The 20,698-nt window shown below is 39.1% G+C and overlaps 1 protein-coding gene across 1 annotated transcript; it reads left to right on the forward strand.

The window, feature by feature from the left end:
- Positions 1 to 291: 291 nt before the first annotated feature.
- On the forward strand, positions 292 to 12,069 carry CAVIN2 (caveolae associated protein 2). Its single transcript, XM_016151652.2, has 2 exons — positions 292 to 1,091; positions 9,993 to 12,069. Exons 1-2 carry the CDS (start codon positions 609 to 611, stop codon positions 10,785 to 10,787), a joined length of 1,278 nt encoding a protein of 425 aa, XP_016007138.1. The 5' UTR covers positions 292 to 608; the 3' UTR covers positions 10,788 to 12,069.
- The last annotated feature ends 8,629 nt before the right edge of the window (positions 12,070 to 20,698 follow it).

The following is a 20,698-nucleotide window of genomic DNA, read 5'->3' on the forward strand; positions in this document are numbered from 1 at the left end:
TTAAACTTGGCCTGTCTCAGGACACGAGATGTTCTGCAGCCCATCAATCAGTTCTAGGGCAAATGCGAACAATACTTTCCGTTACAATGACTTGTATCCAGGAAGGGAGAAAAAAAAAAAAAAAAAAAAACCAACAACCAGGCACTCTGTTGCATCTGTAGCATAGCAGCCAGAGAAAAGTTTACTAGCTTTAGCCAATTGGAGGCTGTGGAGCTGGGCCAGGTTAGCATGTTTTTCTCCGCCCCTAGATGAAGTCATGATTGAAATATGGCATTGAACTTATTTTTAAAAGGGAAGAGGAGTGGGAAAGAAAAGCTAAACCTGCAGGAAAGTGCCCTGGGCTGGGGAGAATGTGGTTAGGAAGTGTGAGCGTACTTCTGAACTCTGAGTAGTTCTCAGTTCTGTAACCTTCGCCTCCCACTGGGTGGAGTAGGGCTTTTAAGAGCAGCTGGAATGCAGTTCCCCAGATCAGTGCAGCCAGTTGTTGCCTGTCTGAACCTCTGCCAGTCCTGGAGAGCGGTGCTCTGAGCTTAAACCAGCCGGCCTTGCTCTGCACCCCTCACCACCGTCCTTCTCACTGAAGCAAGAACTTTCCCACCTATCCAGCCATGGGGGAGGACGCTGCGCAAGCTGAAAAGTTCCAGCAGCCGGGTTCTGGCTTGCGGCAAGAGAGGCCAGCCAGCCCCAGCCCAGTGCCTTCCTCCACACCGAGCCCCAGCCTGAACCTGGGGAGCACAGACGAGGCCATTCGGGACAATTCGCAGGTTAACGCCGTTACGGTGCTCACACTCCTGGACAAGCTGGTGAACATGCTAGATGCCGTGCAGGACAACCAGCACAAGATGGAACAGCGGCAGATCGGCCTAGAGGGCTCTGTGAAGGGCATCCAGAACGACCTCACCAAGCTCTCCAAGTACCAGGCCTCCACCAGCAACACGGTGAGCAAGCTCCTGGAGAAGTCCCGCAAGGTCAGCGCTCACACGCGCGCGGTCAAGGAGCGCATGGAGAGGCAATGCGCGCAGGTGAAGAGGCTGGAGAACAACCATGCCCAGCTCCTCAGACGCAACCATTTCAAAGTGCTCATCTTCCAGGTCAGTGCCCCCTACTCCTCCCACCCAGCTGGGACTCAAGTGCGTGAGAGATCGGCCTGTTTCTCAAGGCCATTTGTCTGTGAGATGGTACATCTGTCCTGTCTATCAGGGATCACACACACAAGGCATTGTCCCTGTCTGCCTTCAGCAGGCAAGTGTGAAATCTGCACACACTGTGGGAATTTCCCAGGTCAGTGCAGCCTAACCCAAAGCAAATGCTCCAGGGGTTAGTAGGCCAGGGTCATTTATTTGTCAGGGAGCACCTGATGCACTTCATACAGGTTGGGAAGGTGAGCAGATGCACAGGCACCCGGTCAAATACATTTGTCTCTTTGCATTATGAACTTGGGGCTCTGACTGCAGCTATTAGTTGCACAGGGCAAATTAATTCAGTGGCTGTTTATTAACTCTTTGTGGTAATGAGGAAATCATGTGAGGGTTCTGTTTGGTTTGATTGTTGGTTGGTTTTTAAATAAAGAAGTTAAACTCATAGTTGTTTAAAGTATCCCTTTGTCCAAAGGCTATCAGTGTTTTGGGGGCTGACCAAATATTGAAAACTGATTCCATTAGAGTTGAACTAGCATCTTCCTATTAAGACTCTTGGCCAAAGCAATCTTGTTGAGTTCTTTTCTAGCAAATGATGCAATAAAAATATAGAACACAACTCTTTACAAACACACTAGATATACTTCTCATTGCTCACAGAGACCACAACTGCAAAGTAAAATAAAAGCAGTGTTATCTGTTTAAGTTACAAAAGCTAGTCTTGAATATTTTCTGCTTCCAATGGTTGCCTTAGAATAAAAAGGTCACTTTAATTTTTTAATGCATCAATGATGCAATTAATGTAGCAAGAGGCTATCTGGGGACAGGGAGATTGCGTGGAGCTGTTGTTCAGACAAGTGGTGGGCATTTGTGAATCCAAGGACAGCCCTGCCTAATGCTGGAAGCCCTTCCGCCCGGTGGAATCCCGCCAACACAGAGCCCAGGAATCAATTGCCATCCCTGCCCCAGAGCTGTCTTGTTGTGACCATGTGAATAGGAGAAGATTTCAAAGCCATGGAGGGGAGAGGCTATAACCAACTGTTTGATTGTGAAAGGCACACAAGAAGAGCCTTCATCTCCCAAGAGAGATTTAGAAATTGGGATTTAAACCAAGGGAGCCTTCTTTTTCTAAATGAGTCTGCTCTGCCAAGTTAGAAACTAAGCCTTCTTCCCCCCATAAAAGGAAAGACTCATCTGGCTGTTTTTTGTCCTCCCCAAATTGCACTTGATGCTGTAAAGCTTCAGGCAGCTGATGTCCTCCTATACCTTGCAGGCTTTTGCAGCCCGGAAAATTTTTAGCTTTAATGCAAATGGAATAGCTTTTCATGCACCAGATGAACTGAAGAGATACGGTTACTGTGCCTTTCTTAAGCCATATAAGATTCTTACTTTATTAGCCTAAAAGATATTAGAAATCTTAGCTCTCGAGGCATTTCTAAATTAAATACTGATCTCCAAACAAAACTAAACATGTACAGACCTGTTTAAATCTGTCATCAGAGGAAATTTCCCTCTTTCCAATATGAATCAAGGAGATTATCTCGTGTCCTATTCCTCAGTTAAAGAGGTGGGGGGGGGGGGACTTGTATTTATCTAGTAGAGGAAAATCACAATTTGTCGGGATTGGTTTTGTTTTGTTTTGTAGATGTTCGGTAGATGTCAGGGGGAGGAGTGGAGAGGATATGTGACTAAAATTTCAAGAGAATTATAAATCTGACATGTAAAAAAAAAAACAATTGTTGGGAAACTTAAGGACACATGCTGCTCCTGAAGCCCTGCCACAATGGTCTCCTGTTTTGTCACATTGGATTGACGGGCGTGAAATTGCAGCCAGAAATGGTAAAAATTCTCCTTAAAGTGAGTAAAAGGTGAAATGGGGGTGCTCGTGACCAAGGCGGATTGCTTTAGACAATCCAAAGCAACTTTTTCAGGCTCCATTCCGGGCCTCTCAGCAGACATGCCCCAAAGACACTTATTTTTAAAAAAAGCAGTTTAGGAAGCAAGGAATTGGACCTTAAGTTATGTAAGATCCTTTATTCAACTAAAGGATATTAGAAATTTCAACTCTCAGAGCACTGCATGATGATTATTAAAAAAAAAAAATACAAGTGCAGTTCCTTGATGGAAAGGTCGCCTTCTCTTGATCCTTCTTAAAGTAGGGATTTTAGGGCAGTAATTATTCCAATGGATAAAATAATAACTTGTGTTAGAGAGTGGTCCAGAATAGGAGTTGAAAAGATAAATTTTGCCAGAAAACACTGGTTTGAATCCTAGTTTCACCACTTGCCAACTGTGTGTACATTTTTGTAGCTTCTCCAAACTTCTGTCTCCTCATCTGTACACTGAAGATATTAATAAAAGCAAAAATCTTTGGAGCTCTTAATAACTCTCTCTATCATCTTTTTGTGTATTATCTCATTTCCCCTCAATTTACAGATGAAGATGTTGGGATGTTTAAATCTTGTCTGAAGTTATAGAGTAAGCAAGAGGTGACACTGGGGTTTGAAATCACATTTAATTGATTCCAAAGTGTATGCTCGTAAACATTAATTCTTCTTCCCTAGTATCTCTGTCGTAGGGTGAGGAATAATGGAATAACATACTTAAAATGGTTAGTGATTGGCATGGTACAAGAACTCAAGAAATAGAGGCTCTTCCAGGGTAGATTTGAAATAGAGAGGAGGCTATACTTTTGCTTAGTTAAAGATATGCCTCTTATGTAAAAACTGATCTCACCCTACCCGGGATCTTAAAACAGCTATGCTTATGCTTTATCAGTTGAGATTTGTTAAAAGTTACATGTACACGTACATACACACTTATATACTCACACACATCCACTCCCTGCCATACCTTGTATAACAACTACCATATTGAAATCAGTATTGTGTCACCACCACTCTATGAAAGGAAAGAACCTATCCTGAAGAGACCCTTCTGATAGCAGGACAGTCTTCACAGTACAGCAGAGGGTGGGTGTTTCCTAGACTTGCAGGGAGGGAGGAGGGCAGGTAATGTACCAGGTACTATTTTACATCTTTAAGTTATTGTTGTCACTTTCAGTTCACTCAAATGCTATGCTAGTCTTTCCCCAGCTAAACCCATTGATTTCTAGTCTAAGACAAAAATGCAATGTAAAATAAGAGAGTGAGGAAAGAAAATCTGTCACCTGACTTGAGCATATTTAGTACTGTAGTGTTTAGAAGATTACGTTTCTAGTTTGTAAAGTCCTGTCATGTCTTCCAAAATCTGCAGGTGCTTTTTGGTTGGATGGTTAGTTGGTTGGTTGGTTGGTTGGATCATCTACTAGATACTTATACATTTGCATTTTTTAAATTCCAAATTTTATCCTTATTGTGTCTTATTTAAAACGACATTTAAATCTGTGCTGGACTTACAGATTTAAGCCTCTTGTGCTTTAACAATTATTTCAAATTATACCCAGTAATATCTAAACTGGAGAAAATTCACCTCCTTTTGAATAATAAAATCAATTGTAAAGTCCTTGTTAAACTGAGCAACTTTCCTTTTTTACATTTTTTAAAATAATAGCTTAAGGTCAATGTTCAGATTCAAAATACTGTGACAGTACCCAGTATGAATGAAATGAGGCTCAGAGAGGTTGCTGATTAAAAAGCAAATGCCAAAGACTAATAAGCCTAATTCTTTGCCCGTAAGTACAGCTCTCTTTTCCTAAAAATAGAATTCGTACGGAAAATCAGTGAATTTACAGGCAAGAGGAAATTTTCTCTGTTGATTGAAGAGACTAGAATTTCACAGGTAACTGACCCTGCCTGAGGGTGTGATTCCCACTTATGCCCTCTTAAGGTTCTAGTAATGATTATTTGAAAAAGCAGTTTGGGAATGATTTCAAATCCAGAGAAGAAAATGAGAGTACTCATGGACAGCTTACACTTTCATCCACATAAAATTGTGAAATTGGGTGAAAAGAGTAGAGGTTAGATATTTGCTGTGGATACATTCGTGGAGAATCAAGCCTATAAATGTGTTCAAATATTCATCATTTGGTTTCCTTCGATGAGATCAGAATTTTAGAAAGGTGCTAAAAGTGTAACAACTTCAGACTATTTTAAAATTGATTTTTTAAAAGATCGTACATTCTCTATCCAAAGCCACTGCTCTGAAAAATGCTAAATTAGTACAGACTTAGAAGAAATGGGGATATAGATAATCAAAGACGCCTTTATATTGCAACTCTTGATGTCTATATCAAATTGATTAATGTTCCTACAGTGGGATATTGGTTTCAATATGCTACTTATTCAGTGCCCTTTTAGTTTATGAGGTAAACAAAATACTAATCCTTATTGTTATTATTTACACTTACGGAATGTCAGCATTGCCTCAGGCATTTTAAGTGAATAACTTATTATTGTTGGTATTTCTTCAAAAGAATCATTACTTTCTTTCATATTAAAAAATGAAACTCTTTCTCAGATGCAGCCCTTCCAAGTATATGTTGCCTCTTCTGTTGTTTTTTAATCTATATTTGTTCAAATTGAATGAAAAATGTTCTCCAATGGAGCTCAGGTCCTTTAGTTTTGGTTCTTGCATGAAACAAAAAACATATTTTCCATTAGTATGCTGTGAGACTGCTTCTACAATTTGTTAATTATTTTTCATGGGATTTAGGTTAATATCACAGAATCAAATATTTTAGAGCTGGAAAGCACCTTAATAATCATTTAGTTTAACCTCAGTTGATGTCAAAGAAGCAGAGGCCCTAAAAAACAAACTGACTAGCAAGGCTTCATTTTATTAATAGAAATTATAGAGTCAAATTGTGAAATTAGTAAAAACAAACACTATCATTCCACTATGGCAAAGTTCATGTTTACTGGGTTTTCTACATCAGCTTTTAAATAATTGAGTGTGATTTGCTTTTTGTTTTGTTTTGTGTCATTTTGTGTGTAACAAAGAACACCTAACCAGTGTGATGTTAAAAAAGAATTGAACCCTTGATAACACTGAAAAATAATGAAACTTTTAAATCCTCCAGAATGTGAAAGACTGCTCAGGGATTATAACTAATGCATTTTATTCTTATGACTTGCTGATTCCACCGACAGCTGCCTTAGGGGTGCAGTTCTAATCAATGGCTTTATCCACTTGGCAATCTATACCTCAGAAACACAAGTTGGAGAAAACCATCAATGTGTAAAGAGACCTATAAATCAGAATGTCAGGTGGGCATAGTTCCATTTTAATAACTAGTATTTAGAGATTATTGGGTAAAACATTTCATGGACACAAATTTATGGTCCTCATATTCCTCTAGGATACTAGCACATTCCTGTGGGAATGACAGCCATTGTTATTTTCTTCTAACTACGGAGATGATAAGTTAGTGACAAGAGAGCAAACTACTGACTTGTCTCTTCTTATTCAAGCTTTTCGACCTTTTAAAAATGACTTACTGTAAACTTCCTTTTCCAGTGCTAGAATCTCCTTCTCTTTTGACGTGTGATTATCTATATACATGCACAGAAGATTTGCTTCCATGAGCTTCAACCCAAGAAGTAGCCAGCAGGTTGGCAAGTTTCTCTGTCGATATCCACATGCACAACTGAGATTATTAGTTCACAAGAAGTAATATAAAGAGCAAACAAACTCAAGTACAAGGAAAAATGCCACTTCTCAAGAGTTCTTTCCACTCTTTTTCTCTTTTATGCCGCAAGCATATCATTTATATACGTTTGAAGTATGCTGTTTAATTCTCTCTTCTTTTGAAAAATTCCTAAGGGTCCTTGTGAAAGGTCAGAACCAGGAGCAGCTGCATCAGTGGAGCCTGAGTATCTTTTTGAAAACAAATCTCTAGGACAAATGTCATCTGCTGCTGGGTCCTCTACTTGGTAGAACTACCCAAGGAAGTGATGCAACCCACAAGAGATGCCATGTCAAGTCATCAAAACCCCTAGTAGATATATGGGTAGCATAAGTAAGCAATGACAGAATTGAAGATGTATAGTTGATTCTTCCCCTTGAAAGAGCTTATAATTTTGGAATCTTAAGCGAAAGCAGATCGAAAATCTTATGACAGTGAGCTAAAGGTGGAAGTGTCACCTCACCTATAGGCAAGTGAAATATTAAGTGTTTCTTTGAGGTGTTTGTGTTCTGAGCAAGGACATGTGCAGGTGAGAGTGGGTACCTTAGGGACAGTGCAGTTACAGACAATCTACTGTCTGAAGTTCAAGTTGAATTTTCCCCATTGTAATACTTACTTCATAGTTTTACTAAAGAATAGAGATTTTGAAGAGAGTATTTTTCTGCTTCTAAACAGTCATTATGGAAAGGTAAGACCATCCTATGTGAAAAGGAAAGTTTCACCTTCAGAGTAGATGCCATAAGAAGCCACAAAATAAACACTGTCCAGTAGCCAGAACACAAAATGCTGCTTAAGTAATTAAAATGACAGCAGAAGCATAGCAGTTAGCTGAGAAGACATACCTCACTTGTTTCCAGTTGCATAAAGACACATCCAACTCATTCTGGATTATGTCTGTTCCTGCTGGGTTTATTTTCATAGTTGGCATTAAAGAGCACTTGTATAAATTTCCCTGGCATTGCACAAAGGAGTTCAATTGGGTTTCCCACGATCTCTCAACTGCCCTCATATATGCAGTGTGTATCTACCACAGATCCCTTCTGATTGACCCGATCATCCACTTTCCTCAAATGTCCTCCAAGGGCACATGATGAGAGACAAGGGTCTAAGATTCAACATAATAATTTCGACATAATAATAAATTTACATTTAAATTAAAAAGTACACTATTATTAGTTTAATTCTTTTAGCAGTAGAGTTAATATGCCTTCCTTTTGTTGAGGTTGAAGAAAGAAAAGTTATCAGAGTAATCCTTTGATTACCCTGAGAAATTATACTACACAAATGTACCTCCTCTCTAAAACTTCTTTTTATAGTTTTCTACCTGAATTTTGCCTTCTTCACTGAGGACTTTTAATAACATTTCGCTGAGCTCTTAGTTTCTTCCTTTCCTGCAAGCCACTCCTGTCAAACCATCCCAATCCTCTTGTCAAACCCCAGAAGTAATTTTGCTTCCAGACTAAGCATCAAAGTCCTAGCTATTCCTGCAGTCTGCCCCTCTTTCAGTCATGCTCATCTACTGAGAATAAAATCCTTCCTTAAAAGTGGAAACCACTGCACCCCATAGGCCTTAGGTTCTTCTCATTTCCCAGTATCATAATTATACCATTCAATGGTAATAAAATGAGAAATTTTTAAGTTTATATCAAAACTTTGTTTATTTAGTCTTTGTGGCAAGAAGTTAAAAAATATGCAGGCTCACTGTTAGAGCATTTTTTTTTTTAATTATAACCCCAGTTTTTCAGTCGATCAAATTTGCAGAATGAGAAGGGAAGTTCCCATTGTTCGTGTGAACTTTGCATGAAGTTTCAATCGAAGTAGACTTCTACATTCACTACATCTGGTTATTTTTCCAACTGAAAAGTACTGGACAGTCCGCAGTATAATCGTGTAACATCGTGGCCTTGGTTGAAGCCAGGATGGCATGTGTTTGGGAGCCTGGCCCACCTCAGCCTTCCTACAGAACTGCTAGGGTCCTGAGAGTGCAGTGTGAAAGCTGCTAATCTAGGTCATTCCTCTTGTTCATATTTAGAAGAACCTGAGACCCAAGGAGATTAAGTTATTTGCTGACAGTCACACAGTCATTTAGCAGTACAGCAAGGACTGGGACTTGGGCCTGTCACATATACTTTCTACTGTGCCGTTTCTTTCAATGAAAATGTGGTGGCACCTTGCTGGCTGGCTCTCATTTTTCAATATTCAAAGAAAAATATGAAATTCAGAAGGATTCCTATACAGTGTGATCCAAGTCTGTCTAAATTCAAGTCTCCCCGCTTAGCAGCACTGGAGAACCATCTCCCTTACAGTCTGGAGGCAGGTTCTCAGGCTCTGCTCCCCAAGGTATGGCAAGGGGCAGATCTTTGCCTGAATGCCTACAAGCTAGAGAAAGAGATATGCTGGAAATAGTGATGGGAGCAGAAAGAGAGATTCCTGAGCTGCTCTCCTCACTTGTAACTCTAGGTGGGGGCCAAATTATTCTTGCCCCCGGAAGCCCTGTTTAACAATAAACACTTGATAAGCCATACTTGGCAGCATAATTCCCCTGTACTACTCCAAAAATGACCATAGTGTGCTACCTTCCCTTACTAACGCCCACAAAGGATATACTAAACCACAAGGATTTGTGGGTGGTTCCCCAATAAGGCTTAACCTTGTGTGCCTTCCTCTAAAATTGTGTCATCAGAAAAATTAGTGTGTACTCTCGAACAGATACCAAAGTTGACCAAATCCTTTACTTCTGACTTCTAGTTAGGGAGGGAACCTGATCAAGGCTTTATATGGTGTCTGACACTTGAGGACCTCCCAGTTCTCATCCTGCCTCCATCTTTTAACTTCCAACTTGATCTCTGGGCTCTTTTGTAGTGGGATTTTGGCAGTAATAGGGAAGGGTAGAAGAGAGGGTTCACAGTAACTTTCTTTAGCTCCGTTATCTAGGCAGCTTCCTGGTCTATCTGAGCCACAGCCCACTTCCCCCTCTGCCTGTCACTGATAGAGCCCTTTCCAGATGCCCTCATAATCTTTTCAATAGGCAGTCCTTGGCCTTATCCATCCTGGGGAGTCTAGAGGGATGCCTTGACCAATTTAAAATTAACTCTCCATGCTCTAGAAAGCTGAAGCCACAAACATTGGGTTACTATCATGCCGAAAACACATATACACAAATTATAGCAGTTCAAGACTATTTGTGAAATGTGTTTTTAACAGGAAATTTACATTGTCCATCTTTTCAGGAAGAAAATGAGATCCCTGCCAGTGTGTTTGTGAAAGAGCCAGTTTCTGAGCCAGTGGAAGGGAAGGAGGACCTCGCTGATGAAAACAAGTCCCTGGAGGAAACCTTGCACACGGTGAACCTCTCATCTGAGGATGAATTGCCCCATGATGAAGAGGCCCTGGAAGACAGTGCAGAGGAAAAAATGGAGGAAAGTAGGGCAGAAAAAATAAAAAGATCCAGCCTCCAAAAAGTGGATAGCCTGAAGAAAGCATTTTCTCGCCAGAACATCGAGAAAAAGATGAACAAGCTGGGGACGAAGATTGTATCTGCAGAGAGGAGAGAGAAGATTAAGAAATCTCTTGCTTCCAGTCATCAGAAAATATCTTCAGGGAAAAGCTACCCCTTCAAAGTCTCTCCCCTCACTTTCGGTCGAAAGAAAGTCCGAGAGGGAGAAAGCGTGACAGAAAGTGAGACCAAGTCTGAAGACATGCCTAGCAATGACCAGATGCCGAATGATCACGAGGAGAGCTCCTTCACGGAGGGTCATTCCGAAGCATCCCTCACCAGCGACCTGGTGGAAGGGAAGGGAGCAGAGGGAGATGCTGGCAGAGCGGCCTCCAGAGGGAGTAACTCTGGCATGGACAGCAACGTAGACTTGGCTATTGCGGAAGATGAAGAAGAAGAGTCGGTGGCCCTGGAACAGGCACAGAAGGTGCGCTATGAGGGAGGCTACGTGCTGGCTTCTGAGGACGCTGAGCGGTCAGATGAAGAACACGTCAAGCCCGCTGTTCTCCAGGTGGACCAAACGGCCTGAACGGCACAGGTTGCAGTGCGAGTCCTGTGCCTTCAGTTAGGTCAGGAACCAGGGCCTAGAACAAACTCCTGCACATCACCAGCATCTCCAGCACCATCCACTCGCTACTTTGTTATTGTCCAATCAGTAATCATTTACTACATAGCAGCAGCACACACCTAACCGAGATTTACTGTGAAGGCAACCCGTCAGGGGCTCCATTTTAATTTGCCCTTAGGTTCTGTTTCTGCAGAATTTCTCCAAGATTGCTGCCAGAAGAAGAAATGGAGCAGTTGAAAAACGCTGACCAATTTGGCTTAGTCAGAAAAACCAGAGACTACTTAGGATGCTAGTCATGAAATGTGATTAATTTTTTTTTGTCATTCCATAAGCTTGCAGGATAGAGTACCAGTAAAATATTGAATTTCCTCAGAACTCTGTGAATCTAAGTATTATTTTTCAAGTGTGTGATGTATAATATACATATGTATTTAAGCTAAAGATGTAACTACTTTATATTTTAAGAAGAAAACATTTTTAAAAAAGGTAAAAGGAATTTCAGTTGGCCATCCACTTAATAGAAGCCATTGCTTATGAAAATTAAGTAAAAATTGAAAGATTATAGTATTTATCTAGTGCAGTAAGGTATGTAGAAAAGTCAGGATTATTAGGAAAAGGAAACTAAGAAGGAGATGTTGGAAAATAAAAGAAACAGGAAATAATGTCAATGAGAGTGAAGACAGAAAAAAGTATGTGCTTAAAATAGAATATTTACAATATTAGATCAAGTATTTCACTCCTTAAATAACAGTACTAAAGACATTCATATATCTTGGAATAATATATTGTCACAATATTTTTCTAACATTTTCAAATAATATAAAAAACACAATTACTATGTTAAAGCTGCATTTTTCTTAATAAAAGGCATTACAAAGATTTCTTTAAGGAAACTCAAAAGGATGTTGTCTCTTTAACATTAGAATGAACATAATTCTCCAAAATTAATTAATACATACTGCCTTTTTTAGGAAGTTGGATCATACTATTCTTTAATGTTTTTCAAATTCAAAATAACTCTTACACTCCAAATGTAGGTTTATAAGATGTTAAAATCAACAGATTTGGGAAGGGAAGTCTGGTTTTCCTTTTTTATACATAATGGTAATTTTATTCCAGGTCATATTTTATTTATATATTAATTTCACAGAATTTTAATGTTTCTTAACTTTTTAATGCATGCTAGTGTTTATGTATATGTGCACATTTATTTAGATGGTGTAATTTTTACTACTGCCTAATTATAGAATGCTACTGTTTTGAAGAAACTTAAACTATACTTTAAAGACAGGTAGCAGGGAGCAAATTCCCTAACTTTAGTATGTACCACTCACTATGAGTAACTTTACAAATATAGGTAGTCCAAGACAGTATTAACAAACTGCTTTGTCTTACGAAAAGGATAAGATTAACCAATGATGTGTCGATGGCATGACTATACAGCTATGTCCTTATTTTGCAGTAATGTACCCCAATGTTAGATTGTTGAACTAACAATAGCTATGTTATAGAAGACTGAATAAACCTAAATAAAAAAGTACATAACAATGTCAGTTTCTTGGCAGAACAATTTTAGAACAAGCAGAAAGAATTGATTTTAAACTCTCCTCCAAATGTAGCTGTAATGTTGATTGTTTCAGTCTTGATTTCCCTATTAACTCTGTTTCTCTTTTCCCTGATCTCATTTAGAAATCCAAGTCTCATTCCTCAAGTTTAACTTTCTTGACATCACCTTGCCAGCTCTGGAGAGCATCTGAATTTGTTGCAGCAGCTTGATGAATTTGATAGTTCCATCTGCATTTTTATTGTTTGGTACCAGACTTTATAATACCTTAAGTGGCCCGCACACATGAATGTATCGAAGTGCACATTCAGTTTATTCATGCAGATAAACCTTTGTCTTCTGGAACATCATACACTTGGTAGAAGACTTCATTTCACTAAGGGCCCTAAACATGCCTGTTTAACCTTTATGGAGTTGCTGTCACTTCTTGCCGCCAAGGAATTGGAGGATCCCGAGTTAATATAATGTTTACATTTCCTTTTTAAAAATTCTTATGTCATGTAGTGAAAAACTACACTTAGGCATCTTTTAGATTTTATAGACAAACATTTATTCTATTTTCCACATTCGAGGCATTAAAATCATAAACAATAAAAGAGAGAATTGGACCAGATAATTGTTGGAAAACACATACTGTGGGGATTACAGAGAGGAGCAGTTCTGGAAATGGAAGCTATTTGTTCTGGGTTATTGTTGAATTATTTGCATTCTGGTGAGGCTGCAGAGTCCCCCAATCAGATATGTCTTCTCCCCACCTATCCAATAACCCATTTCTAACTTTATGTGCCTGGAGCTCAAGGACTGGATTAGTTTTCCCCCAAAGATTGGTTGTACATTAATAAGCACTGAGATCCATATCTTAGAAATATAATTCAGGAGTAAGAAGCATCTATTACATGGATCACGAATCTCACAGAAATGTAACAAAGATGTCACTTTTCTACAATATTTTATTTTAGAAATATATAGACATATATTTCAACAGGAATATTTTCCGATCTCCACTTAAGAATCTAATATATGGCTAAATTTCTTTAAATACATTAAAATAAGAGACTCACACTAAGGCCACTTCTGTACAAAATAAAGATTTTTTCACATTTATTGTATGATGAAAGCCCAAAATATTTCTGCTTTTAGCACTACCTGTGCAGAAGATCAAGGTTTGCACCTCGTGTGTTTCAGTCCACCATCAGGAAACTAGAAAAAAGCTCCTTTGACATAGCCAAGCTGCTCGTGTAAGTAAAGGTTACAGCGAAAGTCATTTCCTACATTAAGACGCTAATGCTTAAGCTCAGTTAATTCTTGCTCCAAAGTTTGTTTACTGCCCTACAGCCCAAGTCTAAGTGATTTTATTCTGGAGATTGAGAGGATGAGGAATTGAGGTACAGGCAGCAGTCATTATTATCAGTTCCATAGCAACCACCAGTCTTTTTCTAAACACGGAGACTCTTACACCGCAAAACAAGTTTCAGATGAAATTGGCATTGTGACCCTTGTATTCTGTTTGATCTGGGTGCCGAGATAAAGACTTCTGCAGCCAGGAACTCATTCCTAAAGGGAACAGGCAGTAACTCCCATTATTAAAGACACATTCTTATTTTTGTTTCAACCATTGCATTGTGCTGCATTATTTAAACACAAATTATTTTTAACTTTCTGCACAAACTGCCCCAGTGAAGAAGCCACACCTTTAGCAAAGCATCTTGATAGTCATACATTTAAAGACTTCCTATTGTAAAATCAATTCATTAAATATTTATTGAGCAATGCAACCATTTGTTCCTCCTATTTGCTAAAATCTTTGTGCCCAAAGCAGTAGGACACGAGCATGGGGGAGAGGAAAACAATTTTAATACCTTACATTACACCGGGCTGGACACTCCAGTACTTACCACTCACTAGACACGCGCACTATTTCATAGAATCAAACACATCCTATTAGAAGGGTACCATTTTGCACCTGAGACTCATCTTACTCTAAATAGTAAGATGAGGGAGGGAGGAAACTCCAGAGTTCTTAACCACTCTAAGTTCTCACTCATTGTATTATAACTTAACCGTTTTTCCTTTGAAGGTCACAGAGTTAAAAGACTTGCCCAAGTTCACATAACTATTGGGTGTCAGAGTGAGTGCTTGACCCCAGTCTGAAATCCATGCTTCTGCCAAAACAGACTCCCAATTATATCACCCAACTGTGTGTAATGATGAATCACTTTATAACCTGTTAGATGGTATAATGTTAACTGCATTTTATTGACTCTTATACAGCATCATATATAGCTGCACTACGTAGATGATTTTGATGGTTGTCATACAAATGCTAAGATAAAGCAGCTCATGGCTCTTGGAGAGCCACAGAGACATTATTTTCAGGTCCACTGAGGCCACAGAGGGTCTCCTAAGCTCCTTGGCATCATCCACTGTCAGTGGCTGCAGGGTCCACTTTGGGGCACAGTTTAATAAGGGCAAGCTGTCAACAGAGATAGATACTGGGATCTGCTAATTCAAAGATGGCACAAAAAGTCTGCCTCAAACTCTTTAAGTTAAAAAAGTCATATTCCTGTATCATGCTGGAGAAATCACTATACCCTGCCTGGACACATCCTCTCATAAGCTAAAAAAATGAGCAAATGCCAAATCAGTAAGAAAGAGTTAGAAGGGGAAATATGGAGGCTAAGGAAGTAGGGTGAACCTTGAGGACAGGGAGACCTAGCCTCTAATTATAATTCCTACAAAATCATTTGACTGTCTTCTCAAGGAAAACAGGAGCTGGGTCAGGCAAATGCCGGTGACTCCATTCCTATGGTCAAGCAATCAAAGAAAATTCTCTAGGCCACCCCTCATTCGTCAAGACATATGCAGAGGCAGACTTCTTCCTAAGGCTCTGGCAGGAGTCACAAACCCAAATGCCTAAAAGGCTCATCATACATGAGTGAAATGGTTGAGGAGGTGGGAGCAATTATGCCAAAATTGTTATATGTGGGTTGTGTCCTCTCTAATGGGGCATCTTTATAATTCATCCACCCAAAGGTGGTGCATTTTTCCAATTCCCAAAAAAGGATGGTACATTCTAGGAGCCTCCCTGGATTAGGGCAAAATGGCAGCCACTACCCAACTCCAGTTTCTATGTACGAAATCAGGCCCAGTGTTGCCAAAATTTGAACGTCTTTTAAAAAGAGTCAAAAATCAGATTTCTTTTTACATGATATTCTCCTTGCTTTTAATTTTTGGCAACTAGCTCAAATCATTTTCAATGTTGTGCAAACCAGCTGTAACTGTTCTTCGAATGTAACCTAGACACAGACCGCAGTTTCTGACCTCTGGTCTACAGACATGGAGGTTCTCGGGTTCTCTGAGAAACAGACACAAGAATAGCAGCTACTAACGGGATTGGATTTTCCTTGAAAAACAAAACAAAACACGAAAACCTTCCTAGGGAAATATAAATGTAAAAACACCCTTGCCAGAACTCATAAGAACTTTTTTCTTGCCGCTTACCGAATTTGTAAAGATTGCTGCTAATGTTGCATAGTTAATGCACTGAGGAGACAGTTGCCAATCATGTTGAAAGGTGTTTATAGGTGCTTTAATGAAAAAGCACCACTTCTTGTGGTGCTTTGCTAGCTACCGGTGGGTTACCTGCAGAGTCTTTAATGTCAAAGAGATTGGTATTTTTGGTAAACTGGGCATTGTGTGTGATTACTCTATTTCTATGCTGAAGTTGAAAAATATCTACTCCTGTCAATAACTTAGAGGTCTTCTAGATGACAAAAAGCAAGTCTGCATTCTGCTTGGCCATATATCATAGCAAAATTGCCAGCCAATACTCCAATTCTTCAATTCTTTATTGTTTGTAATGAGGTACTAAAGGGAAAGAACACAGCTCAGTTTTTGGGATGTTAAATTGAGCCTTCAGAGTTCAGAGTTGGAGAAAAAAAAAACTTGTACAGATTTAGCATAAGGGGCAAGATATCCTTTGTTAAGGAGAAACATTATGTTTGCAACCACTTGAAGATCTATGGCAGTGGTCTTCAACCTTTCTGGCACCAGGGACCGATGCTCCTATGAGAATCTAACACCTGATGATCTGAGGTGGAGCAGAGGCGGTGATGCTAGAGCTCGGAAGCCGCTGCAAATACAGATGAAGTTCCTCTCACTGCCCTGCCACACCTCACCTCCTGCTGTGCAGCCCAGTTTCTAACAAGCCATAGACTGGTACCAGTCCGTGGCCTGGGGGGCTGGGGACCCCTGCTATAAGGGAGCACAGGAAGTATCTATGTTCTCCAAGGTCCACTGTGTGTTAACTGTTGCCAGACCCCTAAAGACATGCAGGGAAAGGCATTGCATTCTTATTTAAAAAATCAAATTTTATAGGGGCTTTAGATCAACAATTTTAAATCATTGCATAATAAAAGGAAATTCCCTCCCAGGATGAATGGAGAAAAGCAATATTTTTTTATGGGGTTGCCCCCTGAAATTAACCAAAGAAAGGAAGACTGATGTGCATTGGGTATAATTTCATTATAACCTTTAGTTTTCTCTCTTTTTTTCTTTCTACAATCACTCTTTTTATTGTCAGAGACCAAAAGATCCTTCTCAATTACCTTGTAACTAGACTTTTCAGAGATTAAATAAAAGCAGTTAGACCTGAATTATCCAATAACCACGGGGAGTTTTTGTCTGCAAGAAATGTTTCCCCAATAAAGTTATTCATTTTGGAGGGGAAAATTTTATTAAGATTTATTGCATTTATTGGGCATCTGTGGTAAGACAGAAGAATAAAAGGAAACCTTTGCCACTGAGAAATTATCTATTGAAGAAAGGGAAAGTGCTGAGTATCTCTTACATAAAGAATTTGAATTTATAGTAGTAAAGCAAAAGGGAACAAATAATTTTAGAGAAAAATAAATTTTCAGCCTTTAGGAAATTGTTATTTGAGAAACAGTCCTTAAGATAGTTAATGGAGATACTATAGTTCGGCTATGTAACATATCATAAATGTCCAGGATAGAGATGGAAGGAGGCTAAACTGTAGAAGCCATAAGCTTCTGGAGTTAAAGAATACACAGATAGAAATGTCTCAGCTCTAAAGTATGAACAAAATAGTAGAAGGGAGAGCCTGAGTGGAAGAAAACCTATAGTCTTTAAAATGCAACATTGACGGCAAGTGCATTCGCTTCTTCTAACAAGTAAATATGGAGCACATACTGTATCGAGACCTGTGAGAGGTACCTGGTTCACCTGGTAGACAAGAACAAACCAGGTGTGCTCTTTCCTCCAGTTCTAGCATGCCCTGGTATAAACTGCTTGTTTAGTAACTGACTTGACGATAGCTTTCAAGTTGGTATTGTTTTAGGGTTTCGTTTTGTTTGTTCCATTTTAAGGAATTTCCTCTCATGAAAACACTTTCCTAATTTATAAAGTTACATATCTTTTCTAGGATGAGACAGGGATAAATAAATAAAAATATACAATGGAAATCAATGAGAAAATTTAACTTTCCTTAAGTACAGTAACTTTATATTCAACTTCGAAAGAACATGTTATCCTTACAGTGGGGGTTGGTTTTTTAAAAATAACATTTATTAATTTTCTTTATTTAAATGAAAAATATTTAAGTAGGGAAATAATGACCCATAATCCTAGATACTCTCTGATATAATTATTAATTTTCTTAAAAATGATACAGAAAACTAATAGTAGTTTCCTATTACTGTGTAATAAATTACCACAAACTTAGCAGCATTAAACAGCACCCATTAGCTCATGGTTCTGGAGGTCAGAAACCCAGCATGGTGTGTGGCTGGGTTCTCTTTCTCTTTCTTCGAGGCTGAAATCAAGGGATTGCCTGGGCTGAGTTCTTGTCTGGATGCTCTGGGGAAAAATCTGCTACCATGCTCATTCTTCTTGGCAGAATTCTGTTCCCTGCAGTTGTAGTTCAGAGGTCCCCATTTCCTTGTTGGCCATCAACCCGGGACTTCTCTCAGCTCCTAGAGATTGTTCACATTCCTTACCATGTAGCCTTCTCCTTCTATAAGCCAGTAATGGCACATGCAACTCTTGTGCTTTAAATCTCTGATGATGATGATGACAATGGCGATGACGACAACGACTACTACTACTATTACTACGACAACTGCTGCTGCTGTTACTACTATTGCTGTTACTGCTATTTCTTATTCTCCTCTAAGCAGCCAAAGAAAACTCTCTGCCTTTAAAGGGCCCCTGTGATTAAGTCAGGAACACCTGGATAATCTCTCTTGAAGTGAATTACATCACAATACATAATAAAATCACAAGAGTAAAATCCATCATATTCACAGACCTGGAGATTATGCAAGGCATGTACTCTGGGGAGATGGGAAATATTGAGTCTGTCTTAAAAGTTTGCCTATCACATCATGAAACAAGGTAAGGAAACTTGAATAATGAAAAAGGTACTAAATGAAAATTATAGCTAGCCCTTTCCCACTTCTTCCAATATCATAGCCCAGTGGTAGCCATGGTCAAGTTTTCTTACATATTCTCCAAGGGAAAAAATATAAAAAATGCATAAGAGTAATATGCATTTTACTAGCTACATAAGAATAAGTAAAGAGATCAGCAATGAATCATCCAAGACAGATTATTTATTATCCCAAGGATTTTTAAATATGGAGTTTGCATCGGACCCATTTTTCTACCTGAAGCACTCACTTCTCAGACCAGGTGGGTTTGCTAGGTGTCCCTATTTTGGAAAAAGAGGGAACTAATTTTTCTCCAAAGTAAATTTAAATAATAACTTCTGGAGGAAGTGATCAGTTTAGACCAAAAAAAAAAAAAAGTATTTTATTATAAATTCCTCACATGTAAAAGAAAGGTGGCAAAAAAGAAAAAAGATTAGGAGGAAAAGAAGTAGGGGAGGGGGAATAAAGAAGAAGAAGAGGCATAAAATAGAAAAGCAAAATAAATCAATTAAATTTAAATTAAAGTTGAGAATTCATCTATGCTTCAGAACAGGAATAAATTTTCACCTTCTAACCATTCCCGCTTCTTTCCTCCATAGCAACATCAAAGAAATAAAGTTTTTTATTTCTTTTTTCCACAAACGATGCATTTTTTCCTGCAAAAGATACATTTCCTTCTAATTACTATCATTCTAAAGTTCCTAAACTATGTTGTTTGATCTATGCCTTTAGAATACTACTTTTTTGTTTCTTCTAAGTACAAAAAGACAGAGACTTCCACTACCTTTCATTGTTCTTTGAATTAAAAAGTAGATTTATATTACTAGACATAACTTGCAACTTCTGAAGCTCCCACAAAAATTATATATTCATTTTTTTCTACTGAAGTGACAAGTTGCTCTGCTTTCACCAATTTAGGTGAAAACACAGTAAACAACAATGATGGCTCCGATTTCCATGAGCATTTTCTCTGTACGAGGAGTCCATGAACTGACAATCTCTCTTCGGAGTTTGGTCCACTATTTTGAAACGAAGAACTATTAAACATAATGTGAATGCTTCTGAATTTATGAATTTATACTTGAAGCATGGGCAATTTGTTCTTAAAGTCAGCATTCCTCATCTGCATTGCAGGGCAATGTCCTAAAAACATATCTGAAGATTACCTACTGGCACGTGGAGGAGGGCACTTTACTAGTAATTTAGCAACAATTTAAGAATAAACCCCAGGATTGCATAAAGCAATAGCTAGTGAGGTGAATTGCCACAGAGAAGCTATGAGGAAATCTCGTACTACCCTCAGACCCAGGCAAGCAGAGACCTTGCCCTATGCCTGCTCCTCAGGGAGCCCTATGCCTTAAAGTACCTTCCAAAAAAATTTCATAAGTTCTCTTCTGGTGCCTGGGATCAGCCAGGGCTGGCGGTGTCATCGGACAGGAAGACTCAAATTGACTCAGGGCTCTATGAGCCCCAGTTTTCAGTTCTCCCTTTCAGAGATCTGTCTAAGCTTCTATCCCATACAAGAGGTAAACCAGATGTTCCCAAAAAGTTTTCAGGAGGAAATTCTGCTATCCAGAAGAGTATTTCTTTTATGAAGCCAGGAGAGTCTGGATGAGATTGGGCCTCTGGAATAGTGCTGGCATGCTGATCTGGGGAAACACATTTTTGAGGGAAACAGGACAAGTGTCAGGGCTCTGGAATACCAATAGTATACTTCCAACTCCTAGGCTGAAGCCATGCATGTACAAGAATCCTTAGGACAGAGGTGCCACCTCCGGACTATAGCACCAAGAGAGCAAGGTGGATGCAGGTTTATCCAGAGCTGTCATTCCACTTCCTCATCAAGTTCACATTGCATG

The sequence above is a fragment of the Rousettus aegyptiacus genome, unplaced genomic scaffold (assembly GCF_014176215.1).
Source record: "Rousettus aegyptiacus isolate mRouAeg1 unplaced genomic scaffold, mRouAeg1.p scaffold_m13_p_2, whole genome shotgun sequence".
In the NCBI taxonomy this organism is placed as follows: Eukaryota; Metazoa; Chordata; class Mammalia; order Chiroptera; family Pteropodidae; genus Rousettus; species Rousettus aegyptiacus.